The sequence below is a fragment of the Oncorhynchus gorbuscha genome, linkage group LG03, assembly GCF_021184085.1.
Source record: "Oncorhynchus gorbuscha isolate QuinsamMale2020 ecotype Even-year linkage group LG03, OgorEven_v1.0, whole genome shotgun sequence".
Classification (NCBI taxonomy): domain Eukaryota; kingdom Metazoa; phylum Chordata; class Actinopteri; order Salmoniformes; family Salmonidae; genus Oncorhynchus; species Oncorhynchus gorbuscha.
Window position 1 is genome coordinate 34,937,973 of NC_060175.1, and position 18,007 is coordinate 34,955,979.

The 18,007-nt window shown below is 44.2% G+C and overlaps 1 protein-coding gene across 2 annotated transcripts; it reads right to left on the reverse strand.

Annotated features, from left to right (window-relative positions):
• Positions 1-1,156: 1,156 nt before the first annotated feature.
• On the reverse strand, positions 1,157-17,956 carry eefsec (eukaryotic elongation factor, selenocysteine-tRNA-specific). 2 transcript variants are annotated; one of them, XM_046342327.1, is made up of 7 exons: positions 17,191-17,953; positions 14,543-14,750; positions 12,808-12,904; positions 12,295-12,459; positions 9,805-10,476; positions 7,488-7,644; positions 1,157-1,599 (listed from the first exon to the last, which is right to left on the reverse strand). In XM_046342327.1, exons 1-7 carry the CDS (start codon positions 17,492-17,494, stop codon positions 1,418-1,420), a joined length of 1,785 nt encoding a protein of 594 aa, XP_046198283.1. In that variant the 5' UTR covers positions 17,495-17,953; the 3' UTR covers positions 1,157-1,417. The 2 variants fall into 2 exon arrangements, with proteins under 2 accessions (XP_046198283.1, XP_046198284.1); XM_046342328.1 differs by lacking the exon at positions 1,157-1,599 and adding an exon at positions 1,614-2,203 and having other exon boundaries at positions 17,191-17,956.
• Positions 17,957-18,007: the final 51 nt, after the last annotated feature.

Consider the following 18,007-nt stretch of genomic DNA (forward strand, 5'->3'; position numbering starts at 1 on the left):
GTGTACCCATTGGTTGAGAGAAAGGTGAAAATTGCAAGAGCCATAAAGTTGAAGTCGGAAGTTTACATACATTTCAGTAGGAGTCATTAAAACTCGTTGTTCAACCACTCCACAAATTTTTGTTAACAACCTATAGTTTTGGAATAGGACTTGTTTTACTGTGGATATAGATAATTTTGTACCCATTTCCTCCAGCATCTTCAATGTCCTTTGCTTTTGTTCTGGGATTGATTTGCACTTTTCGCACCAAAGTACGTTCATGTCTAGGAGACATACCGACATCCTGAGCGGTATGACGGCTGCGTGGTCCCATGATGTTTATACTTGCGTACTATTGTTTGTGCAGATGAAAGTGGTACCTTTAGGCACTTGGGAATTGCTCCCAAGGATGAACCAGACTTGTGGAGATGTACACATTTTTTTCTGAAGTCTTAGCTGATTTCTTTTGATTTTCCCATGATGTCAAGTGAAGAGGCACTGATTTTGAAGGTAGGCCTTGAAATACATCCACTGGTCCATCTCCAATTGACTCAGGCTAATTGACATAATTTATCAGAAGCTTCTAAAGCCATGACATTTTCTGAAATTTTCCAAGCTGTTTAAAGGCACATTCAACTCAGTTAGGACACCTGCTTTGTGCATGACACAAGTAATTTAGTTTACAGACAGATTATTTCACTGTATCATAATTCCAGTGGGTCAAAAGTTTACATACTCAGTTGAATGTGCCTTTAAACAGCTTGGAAAATTTCAGAAAATGTCGATAACTGGGGAGTAACATGAGACAAAAAACCTAGGCGGTCACTACTGTCACTGGGAAAATGTGGTTGAAACAAAGAAGCACATATATATTGATGGGAATTCAGGTGAGAATTTTAGGTCCTCAGTCTGTGTGGAAGAGAAGATGGAAGCATCTGTTCCCCAGATACAGAGGCCAGGCTCTACATGGTCTATGAACGACTGTCCTCTCTCTCCTCTATCCATCATCACTGTAACATGGTAGTGGTATAGTGGAGGGTAAACACATACAAACAACACTTGTGCACCTTTTTTGTTTACATTTTTATTTATTTAAATTTTTTTTAACCTTTATTTAACTAGGCAAGTCAGTTAAGAACTAATTCTTATTTACAATGACAGCCTACCCCGGCCAAATTCTCACGACGCTGGGCCAATTGTGAGCCGCCCGATGGGACTCCCAATCACGTCCGGATGTGATACAGCCTGTAATCGAACCAGGGACTGTAGTGATGCTTCTTGCACTGAGATGCAGTGCCTTAGACGGCTGCGACGATCGCAGAAAAATGCATTGAAAATATAGTGAGCAATACTTTCCCCATGAACGGAGATCAGCTTTTAAGCAACATTTTTTTTTTTACACGACATCACAGGTATCATCCTATAGCTGCTGCAGAGGTCAGCTCTGAACCATCTTCTTGTGGGGGTCAAAGACGTATCTCTTGAATCGAAGGTTGATGCAGATTGGCTGAGAGTCTGTCTTGGCATCATCCTCTTTGGCTGGTTCCCCCTTAGCACCACCCTTAACTCTCTTCTTGACAGAGGAGGAGAGGAGCTGCTTAGTCTCTAGACTGAGACCCTCTGAAGAGAAGAAATTGGGGAAGAGAGAGAGGGAGAGATAAAGAAAGAGAATTCAAATTCTAATTATAATTGCTGTTAGTTTATACAAGTCATATTTCCCACCTTTAAAAAAAAAGTATTCACATATAGTTTGTTTATTGGATAGGACAGAGGAATTGTATACATCACCAGTCAAAGGTTTGGACATCTACTCAATCCAATGTTTTGATTTATTTTGACTATTTTCTGCATTGTAGAAAAGTAGTTGAATACATCAAAACTGAAATAACACACATGGAATCATGTAGTAACCAAAAACATGTTAAACAAATCATAATATATGTTTGATTTTAGATTCTTCAAAGTGGCCACCCTTTGCCTTGATGACACACACTTGGAATTACACACACTTGGAATTTTCTCAACCAGCATCACCTGGAATGCTTTCCCAACAGTCTTGAAGGAGTTCCCACATAGGCTGAGCAATTGTTGATTGCTTTTCCACTCTACGGTTCAATTTATCCCAAACCATATCAATTGGGTTGAGGTCAGGTCATCTGATGCAGCACTCCATCACTCTCCTTCTTGGTCAAATAGCCCTCACACAGCCTGGAGGTGTGTTGTCCTGTTGAAAAACAAATGATAGTTCCACTAGCCGCAAACCAGATGGGATGGCGTATCACTGCAGAATTATGTGGTAGCCATGCTGGTTAAGTGTGCCTTGAATTCACAGACAGCGTCACCAGCAAAGCACCATCATACCTCCTCCTCAATGCCTCACGGTGGGTACCACACATGCAGAGATCACCCGTTCACCTACTCTGCGTCTCATAAAGACACACCGGTTAGAAACAAAAATCACAAAGTTGGACTCATCAGACCAAAGGACAGATTTCCACCGGTGTAATGTCCATTGCTTGTGTTTCTTGGCCCAAGCAAGTCTATTCTTATTGGTGTCCGTTAGTAGTGGTTTCTTTGCAGCAGTTTGAACAAGAAGGCCTGATTCACGCAGTCTCCTCTGAACAGTTGATGTTGAGATGTGTCTGTTACTTGAACTCTTTGAAGCATTTATTTGGGCTGCAATTTCTGAGGCTGGAAACTATTGAACTTGCAGCAGGGGTAACTCTGAGTCTTCCTTTCCTGTGGAGGTTCTCATGAAAGTGAGTTTCATCATAGCGCTTAATGGTTTAGCAACTGCACTTGAAGTTAGTTTCAAAGTTATTGAAATGTTCCATATTGACTGACCTTCATGTCTTAAAGTAATGATGGTCTGTCGTTTCTATTTGCTTATTTGAGCTATTCCTGCCATAATATGGACTTGGTCTTTGACCAAATAGGGATATCATCTGTATATTCCCCCACCTTGTCACACCACAACTGATTGTCTCAAACACATTAAGGAAAGAAATTCTACAAATGGACTTTTAAGAAGACACACCCGTTAAATTGAAATGCATTCCAGGTGACTACCTCATGAAGCTGGTTATGAGAATGCCAAGAGTGGGCAAAGCTGTCATCAAGGCAAAGGGTGGCTACTTTGAAGAATCTGAAACACTTTTTTGGTTACTACATGATTCCATGTGTCATTTCATTGTTTAGATGTCTTCAATATTATTCTACAATGTAGAAAATAGAAAAAATAAAGCAAAACCCTGGAATGAGGTAGTATGTACATGAATGTATAGTTAAAGCGACTATGTATATATATTTTCTTCACTGCTTAAGCACACTCCGCCAACCCTGATGTCCTAGCCGTGTCTGAAACCTGGCTTAGGAAGGCCACCAAAAATCCTGATATTTCCATCCCCAACTACAACATTTTCCGTCAAGATAGAACTGCCAAAGGGGGCGGAGTTGCAATCTATTGCAGAGATAGCGTGCAGAGGTCTGTCATACTATCCAGGTCTGTGCCAAACAATTCGAGCTTCTACTTTTAAAAATCCACCTTTCCAGAAATAAGTCTCTCACTGTTGCCGCTTGTTATAGACCCCCCTCAACCCCCAGCTGTGCCCTGGACACCATATGTGAATCAATTGCTCCCCATCCATCTTCAGAGTTCATACTGTTAGGTGACCTAAACTGGCATATGTTTAGCACCCCAGACGTCCTACAATCTAAACTAGATGCCCTCAATCTCACACAAATGACCAAGGAACCTACCAGGTACAACCCTAAATCAGTAAACATGGGCACCCTCATAGATGTCATCATGACCAACTTGCCCTCTAAATGCACCTCTGCTGTCTTCAACCAGGATCTCAGCGATCACTGCCTGCTTCTGTCAAGACCACCCCTCATGACTAGATGAGACTGTAAACTCTCCTTCCAGACCCATATCAAACATCTCCATTCCAAAGTTAAATCTAGAATTGGCTTCCTATTTCGCAACAAAGCCTCCTTCACACATGCTGCCAAACATACCCTCATAAAACTGACTATCCTAATGATCCTTGACTTCGGCGATGTAATTTACAAAATAGTCTTCAATACCCTGCCATCCGTTTTGTCACCAAAGCCCCATAAAATACCCACCACTGCGACCTGTACGCTCTCATTGGCTGGCCCTCGCCACATATTTGGCACCAAACCCACTGGCTCCAGATCATCTATCAGTCTTTGCGACATCCACCCGTAGCACGTGCTCCAGCAGGTATATTTCACTGGTCATCCCCAAAACCAACACCCCCTTTGGCCGCCTTTCCTTCCAGTTCTCTGCTGCCAATGACTGGAACGAATTGCAAAAATGACTGAAGCTGGAGACTTATATTTCCCTCACTAACTTCAAGCATCAGCTGTCAGAGCAGCTTACTGATCACTGTACCTGTACACAGCCCATCTGTAAATAGCACACCCAACTACCTCATCCCCCTATTGTTATTTATTTTTGGCTCTTTTGCACCACAGTATCTACTTGCACATCATCATCTGCATGTCCATCACTCCAGTGTTAATGCTAAATTGTAATTATTTTGCCACAATGGCCTATTTATTGCCTTACCTCCCTAACCTTAGTATATTTGCACACGCTGTACATAGAGTTTTCTATTGTGTTTTTGACTGTACGTTTGTTTATCCTATGTGTAACTCTGTGTAGTTGTTTTTGTCGCACTGCTTTGCTTTATCTTGGCCAGGTCGCAGTTGTAAATGAGAACTCTCTCTCAACTGGACTACCTGGTAAAATAAAAAAATAACATCTGTTGCAATGTGTTGTGAGACAAGAGTGCACATTTTAGGGTGGCCTTATGGTCCCCAGTACAAGGTGCACCTGTGTAATGATTATGCCGTTTAATCAGTTTCTTGATAATCCAGCCACCTGACAGGTGTGGCATATCTTGGCAAAGGAGAAATTCTCACCAACAGAGATGTAAACTAATTTGTGCACATAAAAAAGACAGAAATAAGCTTTCTGTGTGAACAGAATTTTCTGGAATCTTTTATTTCAGCTCATGACACATGGGACCAACACTTTACATGTTGCGTTTATATTTTTGTTAAGTGTAGGAAGGTGTTCCAAATGTTTGGTATACTCTGTGTATGTGATCTGGAGGCAGCAGCTTAGACCGCTAGACCACACAAGTCACTTTTAAAAACGTCCACATCACTAGTCCCATTCTTACTGCTCTATAGTGGTGTCTCAGGGTCAACATTGCATCTGCTCTTTACACTGACGATGACAGAGATAGGAGATGAGAGGGGGAACAGATAGATAGTGATCCTCTCTCTGCTCTATAGTGGTGTCTCAGGGTCAACAGTATATCTGCTCTTTACACTGACGATGACAGAGATAGGAGATGAGAGGGGGAACAGATAGATAGTGATCCTCTCTCTGCTCTATAGTGGTGTCTCAGGGTCAACAGTACATCTGCTCTTTACACTGACGATGACAGAGATAGGAGATGAGAGGGGGAACAGATAGATAGTGATCCTCTCTCTGCTCTACTTAAAGAGTGACAATGCTGGAGCCACTGTGGTCTGCTGAACCTGAACTGGATCGCCAACCTCAGCCTCCTGATCCTGCTGCTGATAGAGTGGAGACAAAGGTCACAGTCCTGACTCAGTCATGTTTCATCTGATATTTGCCGTCCAGATTGGGCATCCAATCACACATGCAACTTTGTCCCACCAGTCATTGTCTCCTTAACTTATTAAGCAGTTGTGGTCTTGTCTCACGGTTCCCGTTTCACTCTCAAGGTCGTGAAAGAACCTTGACTCTGTCTCTCTGTCAGGGTTCTATGTGGCGGTTCTGTTCTGGCTGACATTTATTCTGGTGTCTGACAGACCTCAGGCGACTGGGCACGTGCTGTGGATTCCTCTGGGGCATCCCTTCCTGTGTGTGTGTGTGTGTGTGTGCGTTTGACATGTTTGTTTGCTTGTTGTTCCACTCACGTAGAGGTGAGAAATGTTCCCTGAGCAAACCTTCGCACTGGCTGACCTCATCTACCCGCATCACATGGCGCCACAGAGGAGGTTGTTATGGTTACAAGCCAGGCAGAATCTCAGATCTACAGAACTCACTTGGCCTTAGCTCACACCGCTCACACACACACACAAATTAATCAGTGTGGTGTCATTTCAAATAAAATCCAGTTCATCAATGCTTGAACTTCACTTTCCTTTTTGTAAATGGAGTCAGCACACACACACCCCTTATTCAGCATAATTACAAAAAATATTAAATGATCCTCCTAAAGCTATCACCACAAACGTATAACAAGTTGGTTTTTTTGCATTAAACAACATAATGAACATGTATTTTATCATTTTAATTACAGGCTGACATATCACATAGACAAAGTATAAGTCCGATGTATGTATGTATGTGTGTGTGTGTGTGTGTGTGTGTGTGCGCGTGTGTGTGCGCGTGCGTGCGTGCGTGCGTGCGTGTGTGTATGTATGTATGTATGTATGTATGTATGTCACTCTGAATAAGACCGTCTGCTAAATGACACAAATGTCAAATGGAACCTGAATACCCGAGAGGGTCTGGATTCATAAATCAAACTTTTCCCTCGTGTCCAGGTCGGGTCCTGTTTGATTGTCATTGGGTCTATGCAACTACAGCTGATAGAACAGAGTGGACCCATAGGTCATTATATGTTGGCTATAGGCTATTTGTTAACCAGAAGATCAACTTGGTTGATAAACATATTTTTATCATCACTCGGTCCAATCGGGTACAGGCCGGGTCTAGGTCTGGTTGTCATCAAACCTGAACCCGAATGGACCCGATTGTTCTCGGGTCCGTTCAACAAAAATGTATTTTAATTATTATTATTTTTATTGTTAGGGTGGCCCTAAGGGGCTTGTAGGGGATGAGAGGTCAGAAGAACACACAGCAGAGGGCAAACTATGAGAGTGAATGAGCAATGAGCATGCTGAATGTCTTAAGTGACTAGCCAAGTATGTCAGTGTATATATAAGAGCATGTTTGTGAGTGTGTACACCAGTGCGAGTGAGTTGAGAGGAAGTAGGTACGGTTCTCTTTCTAAATGTTTTAGTTCTCTTCCCGCCGGGCCCAGTGTGGAGCCTCTGTGGGTCGGAGGTGAGAGGAGCGACAGAAGGTAAAATAAACAGGGTGCAGACTTCCCCCGGAACCAGAGCTACCCCCAGAGGATCCTGTAGAGGGATTCCCAGCACACAACATCCTGATTCTGACAACGAACGGACCACGGACAACCACGGGAAGTAGAAGGAAAGACACAGCATAATGATCGACGGCCGTGTGCAGTACTGGTGAGTGTCAACGAAGGGTGGTGGCGTTTCAACATGTACAAACGGCAGGAAATTCATATAAAATGGCTGATATCTGTTGGTCAGATGTGATCATACACCCATACGCTGCTTTAAACCGCTCAGCAGGGAGGTCTGTTTTATCATTAACACATTCATACAGGCCCATGCCTACATACCTGGCACCCGGATCTTAAACTTCCCACTCTGTCCGAAGCCGCCCTCGATGACCCCCTCCTCGCCGGTCGACAGCGTGACCTTTAACCCCACAAACAACTGCAGGTTGGTCTCCTTCTTGAAGAGATTTCGGCCAATCACAGTGTAGTCGTCTGTCACCTGACCAGAAGGAGGAGGAGACTTGAGAGAGGCACCAATGACAGATACAACAAAATATCCTTATTGTACTGCAATACACTTAAATAATATGATCATTAAATGAGCAGTTTCCTGTGACAAATATCATACAAATACCATTATTAACTAACGCTCCAGCATATCCCTTAATGATTTGTGTTTGTTTTTCATGTTCCTCTCTATGATCTAACACACACTGCTGCATGATCTTGCGTGTTGCCATGCTGCCACTCTGTCGCCATAGTGAATGGTGGGGGGGTGGCTGACCCCACCATGACACTGTTTTGTCCCCTGTCCCAACCCTGCTCTGAGCCACATTCCCCTAGGACTGCCGTCTGTCTGTCCTCTCATTCCTCTTCGCATGTTTTCTTCTGTTTTGTATCTGTCCATCACAGAGACTCTCTCACCCGTCACTGATCCGATAAAGGGAGGGCACTGCTCTTTCCCTCGCCACTTCTCCCCCTTTGTCACTTCCTTCCCTCGCTCACTGACATTCGGTTCTGACTGATGAGTCACCGCTGATAAGCTACAGTTGGTTAAAATTATACTCTTATTTTAAATGTATGTTCTGTCCTTGAGCTGTTCCTGTCTATTTTTGTTCTGTATTAGGTCATGTTCTATGTGGACCCCAGGAAGAGTAGCTGCTGCATTTGCAACTGCTAACGGGGATCCTAATAAAACAACCCAGTGACTACGGGATGACAAAGCCATATCTCAAACTCAGATATTTGTCCTCTTAGACAAAAACAAAACAAATAGGACTTCCTCATTCTGGGAGGGGAACCCATGTCACAAGACCAGAGTCTGACCTCACAGGGAGAGGATCAACCTCAGGGTCAACGACCTATGTGTAACAGCCTAAAAGCAGTAAAACTTGTCCATACACTTGACCTCTGACCTGTGAGTGATCCTGAGAGAGGACGCGTACTGTGTACACACAGACACGCTGCTGGCTGCAGACAACACTGAGACAAACAGGCAGGAGCAACGAGGCAGATAAGACTCTTATGAGTCAAAAGGGGAAGATAAACTGAGGAACAACAAAATAGTCCGAGTGTTGAATTAAATGACAAAATAAGTCATTGAATATATTACAAGAGCGAGATCGAGCCAGGGAGAAAGACGGTAAAGGTGAGAGATCGAAAAGCATAATGGATTGAGGACTCAAAGAGAGAGAAATAGAGATGAGCGTGAGAGAGCAGGGGCCAGAGTGAGGGCCTGGGGGAATGCAGAGAGCCATGTGGATGTGGGTATATTCCTGTGCCACTCAGATCCAAACAGCACCAGCCTGGCTGTAGCCACTGGCGTCAGGGGGACACACGCCTGTGTCACAGCCCAGCACACGCAAAGGCCCTGCATTCTTCTCCACGCCGCATCGCCGGGACTCTGTGTGTGTGTGTGTGTGTGTGTGTGTGTGTGTGTGTGTGTGTGTGTGTGTGTGTGTGTGTGTGTGTGTGTGTGTGTGTGTGTGTGTGTGTGTGTGTGTGTGTGTGTGTGTGTGTGTGTGTGTGTGTGTGTGTGTGTGTGTGTGTGTGTGTGTGTGTGTGTGTGTGTGTGTGTGTGTGTCCACAATGGGAGCTCAGTCCTTGAAAATCTCTCCAGTGCCACCAGTAATGAGAAACATCCAAACAAGGATAATGAGAAACATCCAAACATGGACCAGAATACAGGAAGTGGAGGGGGCAGAGAAACATGGACCAGAATACAGGAAGGGGAGGGGGCAGAGAAACATGGACCAGAATACAGGAAGGGGAGGGGGCAGAGAAACATGGACCAGAATACAGGAAGGGGAGGGGGCAGAGAAACATGGACCAGAATACAGGAAGGGGAGGGGGCAGAGAAACATGGACCAGAATACAGGAAGGGGAGGGGGCAGAGGAACATGGACCAGAATACAGGAAGGGGAGGGGGCAGAGGAACAAGGACCAGAAGACAGGAAGGGGGCAGAGGAACATGGACCAGAATACAGGAAGGGGAGGGGGGCAGAGGAACATGGACCAGAATACAGGAAGGGGAGGGGGCAGAGGAACAAGGACAGAGAGCCAAGCACAAAGACTGATGGGAAGGGTGTGTGTGTGTACAGCCTATTAGGGGAGTGAGGGGGTGGAAGATGTGTCTGTGTGTGGCAGGGGGTCCACTCACCCTCTCCACCTGTCCCTCCTTGTGTTTGGTCTTGTAGATACGTAGTCTGAGTAGTGTAGTCTCAGAGTAGCTCTTCTCCTCAAAACCCTCCAGCAGACGCCCCTGGAACGCCAGTCGGCACACGTTGGCGTGAATGTCTGTATCCAGCTTGGAGCCAATCACCAGGCAGAGAGTGGGACATGTGACCGGATGCTCAAACTCCAGCAGCGCCCACTGCTGAGGGTCTTGTCCCGCCCCGCCGGCCTCCCGTTGGCCAATCACATACTCATCCTGGTGGAAGTACTCCCGGTCAAAAGAGAAGGGTGTGTCCAGGGGTCTAAATTCTGACTCAGAAGCGTGGGGGTCTGAGGTGGGTAGCTGGGGGTCCGTAGTGGAGGTCTGGTGGGTCTCTCCAGGGGGCAGACCGAAGAAGGTGACCCTGGCCATGACAGTCTCATGTCCCACGGTGATGTGGAACTTGGCACGGGTGGCCAGGGAACCCTTGAAGTAGCCAATCTTTCTGACAGAGATGATGGCTGCGTGGAGGGTGTGTAGGGAACCAGGGGTACACACCACCCCCCGTTCTAGCAGTTTAGGGTCAAACTGGGTCACACACACGCCCACCCGGTCACCCTGCATGGCCCCGGCCACCGGCCGCCGGAACATCTGAACTGACTTCACTTTCTTGGTCACCTAGGGGTTAAAAGACAAACACAGAGAGACTATCAAACTTCCTCATCAGCTCTATTGATTGTTTGTGCAAGGTTAGGTATACAATTGACAGAGTCTGAACATGTTCAATATTACACTGAACAAAAATATAAAATACAACAATTTCAATGATTTTACTGAGTTAACAGTTCATATAAGGAATTCAGTTAATTGAAATAAATTCATTAAGCCCTAATCTATGGATTTCACATGACTGGGAATACAGATATGGATCTGTTGGTCACAGATACCTAAAAAAGGTAGGGGCGTGGATCAGAAAACCAGTCAGTATCTGGTGTCATGACCACTTGCCTTACACAGTGTGACATCTCCTGAGCATATAGCCTTCAATGGCTATGCAAATTTGATGGATATTGGCGGGAACTGGGACACATACGCGTTGATCCAGAGCATCCCAAACATCCTCAATGGGTGACATGTCTGCTGAGTATTCAGGCCATGGAGGAACTGGAACATTTTCAGCTTCCAGGAATTGTGTACATATCCTTACGACATGGTGCCGTTCATTATCATGCTGAAACATGAGGATGAGGAATGTGCCTCAATATCTCATCACGGTATCTCTGTGCATTCAAATGGCCATCAATAAAATGCAATTAAATTTGTTGCCCATACCCCCACCATGGGGCTCTCGGTTCACAATGCTGACATCAGCAAACCGCTCGCCCACACGAACCTACACGCTGCCATCTGCCCAGTACAGTTGAGCTTCCCTGAGATGGATTCTGTCAGTTTGTGTAGAAATGATTTGATTGTGCAAATATACAGTTTCACCAGCTGTCCGGGTGGCTGATCTCAGATCTTCCCACAGGTGAAGAAGCCGGATTTTCTGGCAACAGCTCTGGTGGCCATTCCTGCAGTCAGCATACCAATTGCTTTACCAAAACTTGAGACATCTGTTGCATTGTGTTGTGTGACAAAACAAAAACTTTTGTTGTCCCAACACAAGGTGCACCTGTGTAATGATCATGCTGTTTAATCAGCTTCTTGATATGCCACACCTATTTTGGCAAAGGAGAAATTCTCACTAACAGAGAATGAGAGAAATAAGCCTTCTGTGTGTATGGAATATTTCTGGGATCTTTTATTTCAGCTCATGACACATGGGACTAACACTTTACATGTTGCTTATATTTTTTGTTCAGTGTATAACAGAATAATCTTTGAGTGTTGTTTTTATGTTGTGAGTGGGTGAGTATGGTTGGTGTAGCCTAACCACAATTTCTCTCCAACACTACCTGCTGGTTAATACAGGGTTCTGCTGCCACCCGGTGGAGGATGTTATGATGACACCAGTTGACAGTAAGGTTCAAGATAATAAACTGGGCTGGCCTACAACTGCATCTGATCTGAATTAGCCAGCTCCTGTACTGCCAATACCCAACCCCTCCTCCCCAGTCTCCCCCAAAACACAGACACATCCTCCACTCCCATCCCTCCCCCTCTCCTCTTGCAGTCAACTTCTGAACTTCCCAAAACATCTCTGTAGCTTTTATCTTCTACTCCAGCCATCCAGGTCATCTGAATCAGGGCTCTTCTACTACATCAATGATTCTCAACCTTTCTGGAAGCAGGGACTACCATCATGCTATAGTCTCTTTATAGGACCACATAACCTAAAATTAGAACAAGTTAAATTGGCTAATACACACTAATGTTCTGCAATGTCACAGAAAATGGTTTCTGGTCTATAGACATGTGGGATTGAGGTTGAGAACCACTGATCAAGACTTATTTTAGTGGTCATGTACATCATTGTTCTGTGGTAAGTGACCATACCTTGAGCGCAGGGATCTCCACAGTGTCATTGACAGCCAGCGCCCCCTGTAGGATGGTTCCCGTCATGACTGTGCCCTGACCACGGATGGAGAAGCAGTGGTCCACTGCCATCAGCAGAGCTCCCCCCGGATCTCTGTGAGGGAGGTACGTCTGGCTCTTCAACAACTAGGACACACACACACACACAAAGTCAAAACTGCTCTCATTAACATTGTAACGTCCTTGTAGGCATGAGTGTGATTCAGTCATACACACAGAGAGCCATATAGTAGTGTTGAGTGTGTATCCTGTGGTTTCATCAACACTTCCTGACAGTGTCTCTTGTGATTTAATTATAGGGCAGAACCCCTGACCTGACCGTGTCTGTCATACCTCTTTGTTCTGTAAGAGTGGCCTTTTACTGAATCTTACTGTATGTATCATTGAAGCCTTCTACACATCAGTCAGAATATTAAGCCAAACTGCTAATAGCGCAGGCACTTCCTGGGGCACCAGTGTGTCCAGGGTCTTTACCTCTATTAACTCAGGCACTCCATGGGGCTCCTCTGTTTCAGGGGCCTCAGGACCCCCAGGCTTTGCTGACAAGGCAATCACAGGACAGTCTTTAAATCTATCCAACAGGGGATGAAACGAGGGTTAGAATTATTTTGTGTGTGTGTGTCATAGACATTAAAACCAGAAGACAGTGATAGCATTGATGTCATCCATGTATTCCTATGCAAAACTCGTAATGACTCATGAAGCTGGTAGTATTTGATTTTGAAGCACGCCATTATTGCTGAATGGGGCTGAATGGCACCCCAAAAAATAGCTAAGGATCACCGTGAAAGTGGCAATAAGCAGCAAAGGATCATGGTCAATGTAGTCGTTTTCATCCTGCCTTAATGTCTATGGAGCCTCCTAATAGCCTGCCGGCCATGATTGGTCTGTGTCAGCACCTGATCCCGTGTGTCAGTATCTTGATTTGTAGCAAACTTAAAAATAATTCACAGTGTGGATCGAACTTGATCATAATAAATACATTTTAGAGCACAAAACAGCCGTCTAAACTAAATGTGTTTGGCAATACTGGCGATCTAGATCGTAATTTACAGGCTTTCTAGGTCAGACCTAGATATCTACAAAGCATCCCAGAAATGTTCTTAGAATCCTGTTAAAACCTGCTTAAAGACCAAAAAAAAATCCAAACTCAAGAGTAGGTTTTAGGATGATGTTAAGACAGGGCCCAGACTAAATCAACCCCATAAAAGTTTATCTCAGCTGGTAATCACAACAGTTGAGGTACCACAAAGGAAAGACAGTGATGACGCTCATTGACATGTTGCAAATTGGGGAATAACCAATCCTGATGAGGCGTTGCCAGCTGTGAACTCTATAGCACATTTCTTCAGACAACCACAATGAAAGTGAATGTTCAAATGTTTCAATGGTAAAACGTTTTATATCATTTCCGACTGACACGATCACTTTGCCTACTCTTAATGATTGCTTAATATGTTGGCATGCATAAACTTAAAAAAACAAACAATTCTGATGGTTGTTAAAAGTGGAATTTTGACAATACCATTATATCGACACACTCGTCACTCCTATTTAACATATCTACATCGATTTGGCACAGTAGGCATCAATGTCACTTGCTGATAATGTTGCATACAATGTTTGAAAGGTCTATCATTTTCATCAAACAATCAAACATAAGCCCTAGATTCCTTCAATTTCCCAACTTATAAACATGCCCAATTAGACATATTTATTAGCCTAGCGGTTCTATGTATTTAGGCATATCGTGTAATAGGCCTCATGTGAAATCATTGTCAAAGACAAGAGCATGTAGGTCTACATTATTTATAGATTTATTGTATAGAAATATCAAAACATTCTTTCAACAACTGCAAAGCAGTTGCATGTGGTGCAGGAACCACTTACTCGCTGCATTTTTCTATTATCAAGACACCTGCTGGTAACTATTAACCGGTTAGGACAGCTTATGAGGCGTCCTAAATAATCTGTCGACTTGGTATCTCTTATGACTTAAGCCCTTCTTGCATAGCTTTCATTTTTACCCATAAGAGTAGGAGTAAAATGTCTCGATTCTCAGCACCTAGGACACATGTTCTCCTCTGAAATGCATTGTGGATACAGGCCCAGAGCTTTGGCACCGCTAGGTTGCTACATAGTAGCCGACCCGCAGAACTGGTGACTTCACTCTCCAGAAAGGACACTGGGGGCCTGGTGTGTGTGTTACCTGGTGTTCTCCAGTGTCTTGTGCAGTCTCTTGGTCATCTTGTCGATGGCGGTCTGTCTCTTGTTGGGCGGCAGCAGGTCAGTCTTGTTGAGAATGACCACCATGCGGGGGCAGGTCAGCTCCCCTATCAGCAGACACTCTGCTGTCTGGGTCTGGATCCCCTTCACCACGTCTACCACCAGCATCATCAAGTCTATGATTTGAGCCCCTGAAACACACACACACTCACTATTAGACTTGTATGTATGCTATATGGCTTGTCTATAATAAATACCCCAGTCCAAAACTACTGCCGCGAAATGATTGTGACCACTCAGCACTGCATGGTTACAGCTCATCTACACAGGGCCCAAAGGACCAGTCATAAGTTGAGCGACCAATGGAGAAACAGCAACAGAGAACCAAGAATAATAACGAAGAGAGGGAGAGAAGAGGGGGGGTACAAAGGATAAAGATGTAGACAAGGGAGAAGGGCTAGATGGCTGAAATTAGAGCCCCAGCTCACTTAGTTGTCTTTCCTCTCCCTCTTTTCTTTCCTTCACTTTGGCAGTCTTTCTTTCCTCTGCCTCTCTTTGGCTTTCTTTCTTTCCTGTGCTTTCCCCACTGGGGACAGGAGAGGAAGTTTATTACATACCCTGATCCCCACACCTTCCTTCTGCCCTAATCCACAGCATTTGCCATCCACAGGGACACACTGGCTTTATATAGCCAACTACCAGCCATATACACTGACTCAGGCCACACTCCCACTGTATGTGTGCTCTCCTTATCCTGCTTACCTTCAGTTTCAATCACCTTCTCCCACCAATGCATACCCTCACCTCTCAGCCCTGTCAAAGCAGTCTCCACTTACAGCATACATAGTCAATTTCTTACCTAGAAATAATTAAACAAAAATAATAAAATGTGGATAAAGCCAAAGAACACTCCTCAGGACTGAGGAGAGAGAGAAAGGGAGATTGTAGCAAGAAAGAAAGGGGGAATGACTAAGCAGGGTTTAGCTGGGGCATAAGGAATTCTCATGTCCTCCTGGAGACTTCTACCCATTCCTCCTCTCTCTCTTCCTTTCCAAGCCACAGGCTAGTGGAGGGGCCAGTCAATCAGTGTGGGTTAACCATGTAATGGCTGCATTAAATGGTTGAGTCAAGAAATAATGTATATTTGTATCAGGTGTTTGTGTACTAGAGGTCGACCGATTAATCGGAATGGCCGATTAAATAGGGCCGATTTCAAGTTTTCATAACAATCGGAAATTGGTATTTTTGTGCACCAATTTTTTGTTTTTTGTTTACCTTTATTTAACTAGGCAAGTCAGTTAAGAACACATTCTTATTTTCAATGATGGCCTCGGAACGGTGGGTTAACTGCATTGTTCAGAGGCAGAACAACAGATTTTCACCTTGTCAGCTCGGGGGATCCAATCTTGCACCCTTACAGTTAACTAGTCCAACGCAATAACGACCTGACCTGCCTCTCTCTCGTTGCACTCCACAAGGAGACTGCCTGTTACGCAAATGCAGTAAGCCAAGGTAAGTTGCTAGCTAGCATTAAACGTATCTTATAAAAAACAATCAATCATAATCACTAGTTAACTACACATGGTTGATGATATTACCAGATATTATCTGGCGTGTCCTGCGTTGCATATAATCTGACTGAGCATACAGGCATACAAGTATCTGACTGAGCGGTGGTAGGCATAAGCAGGTCGTAAACATTCATTCAAACAGCACTTTCATGCGTTTTGCAAGCAGCTCTTTGTTGTGCGTAAAGCATTGCGCTGTTTATGACTTCAAGCATATCAACTCCTGAGATGAGGCTGGTGTAACTGAAGTGAAATGGCTAGCTTGTTAGCTCACGCTAACTAGAGGGACGGAAGCTATATTGTTTCACTGGCAATACTAAAGTGTCTTTAAGAACATCAAATAGTCAAAGGTTAATGAAATACAAATGGTATAGAGGGAAATAGTCCTATAATTCCTATAATAACGACAACCTAAAACGTCTTACCTGGGAATATTGACGACTCATGTTAAAAGGAACCACCAGCTTTCAAATGTAAATGTAAATATGTTCTCATGTTCTGAGCAAGGAACTGAAATGTTAGCTTTCTTACATAGCACATATTGCGCTTTTACTTTCTTCTCCAACATTTTGTTTTTGCATTATTCAAACCAAATTGAACACGTTTCATTATTTACTTGAGGATAAATTGATTTTATTGATGTATTATATTAAGTTAAAATAAGTGTTCATTCAGTATTGTTGTAATTGTCATTATTACAAATAAAATAATTGGCCGATAAAGTTTTGGTCCTCCAATAATCAGTATTAGGTATCGGCATTGAAAAATCATAAATCGGTCGACCTCTATAATGTGTACTATTTATTCTGCAGCCCCAGTATGTTCCCATTTGCCATTATTGAAGCTGGCTGTCAAACTCTTTGCTAGAGTACCAGGAGATGTCAGACGGCCGACTGGACAGTTGAAATATGTCACTACGTGTCATGTACAGTCATTTAGTGTGAGTGATGGGATTTCCACCATTACACAGGTGTCAACACCTGAACATTTGCTGTCTTGCTATTACGGTTAGGGTATCGATTTCTCTCTGCAGTAATATGATATTCTCATTCACTTCTCTCACCCCCAATGATGGTGCGAATGAGGGACGCGTGTCCAGGACAGTCCACCAGCGTGAACTGCAGGTTCTCGTAGCCGTGGCCCCCGGGGTCCTCCCGCAGCTGCTCGGGGAGGTCCACGTTGAAGGAGGAGAAGCCGAGATCCAGGGTGATGCCTCTCTCTCGGGACTGGGGGTTCTTGTCAAAGGCAGCCGTGGACGCTGTGCTGCTGAGCGCCCTGGCAAGCGACGTCTTCCCGCTGTCGACATGCCCAAGTACCCCCACATTAAAATTGAGGGTCTTCGGGTGGTTGTTGCTCGAGTCTGCCATGACTGGTAGTTAGCTCGCTATCTGCTCCTGTCGCAACCTCAGCAGTTAGCGTTACTGGCTGTGCCTTGAACTCTAGTTACGTTCAGTAAGTTAATGACACAACACGATTGACAACATTTACGATAAACTAATATTCATTCAATAAACTCATACATTAAACTCCTTACGTTACAATTAATTAATGTGTTTGATGAAATAAAGGTAACTAAACACAAACGTTAGCTGTCGAGCTACACAAAACTTTTCTTCCTGCGTATCAGTAAAAACAGTCCTCTGGAAATTATGCCAGTGTGAGTAACGTTTTACTCCCTCTCACAAGTAGAGGCTACAAAATCATGAGGTGTGAAGAAAATATCCGTCTAGAACTCAAAACGAATTACATTTATTAAACAAACTTTTTGATAAGAGAGTGTAGGCGATGGAATGCAATCACAAATGCAGGAATCAACCTCAAATGATGTACTTGTTTCCGTAAAGTCAAAGTGATGTGAACACAAGCGGAAATAAAAGCCA

What these genes read in the sequence shown, in the direction of transcription:
- eefsec (XM_046342327.1), bottom strand. Translation starts at nt 17,494, where the DNA reads ATGGCAGACTCGAGCAACAACCACCCGAAGACCCTCAATTTTAATGTG. An exon ending in CATTCGCACCATCATTGGGG is followed by an intron (nt 14,751 to 17,190) that starts GTGAGAGAAGTG and finishes TGTGTGTTTCAG; the next exon opens with GGGCTCAAATCATAGACTTG. An exon ending in AGGAGGGACAGGTGGAGAGG is followed by an intron (nt 7,645 to 9,804) that starts GTGAGTGGACCC and finishes CCTTCTGGTCAG; the next exon opens with GTGACAGACGACTACACTGT.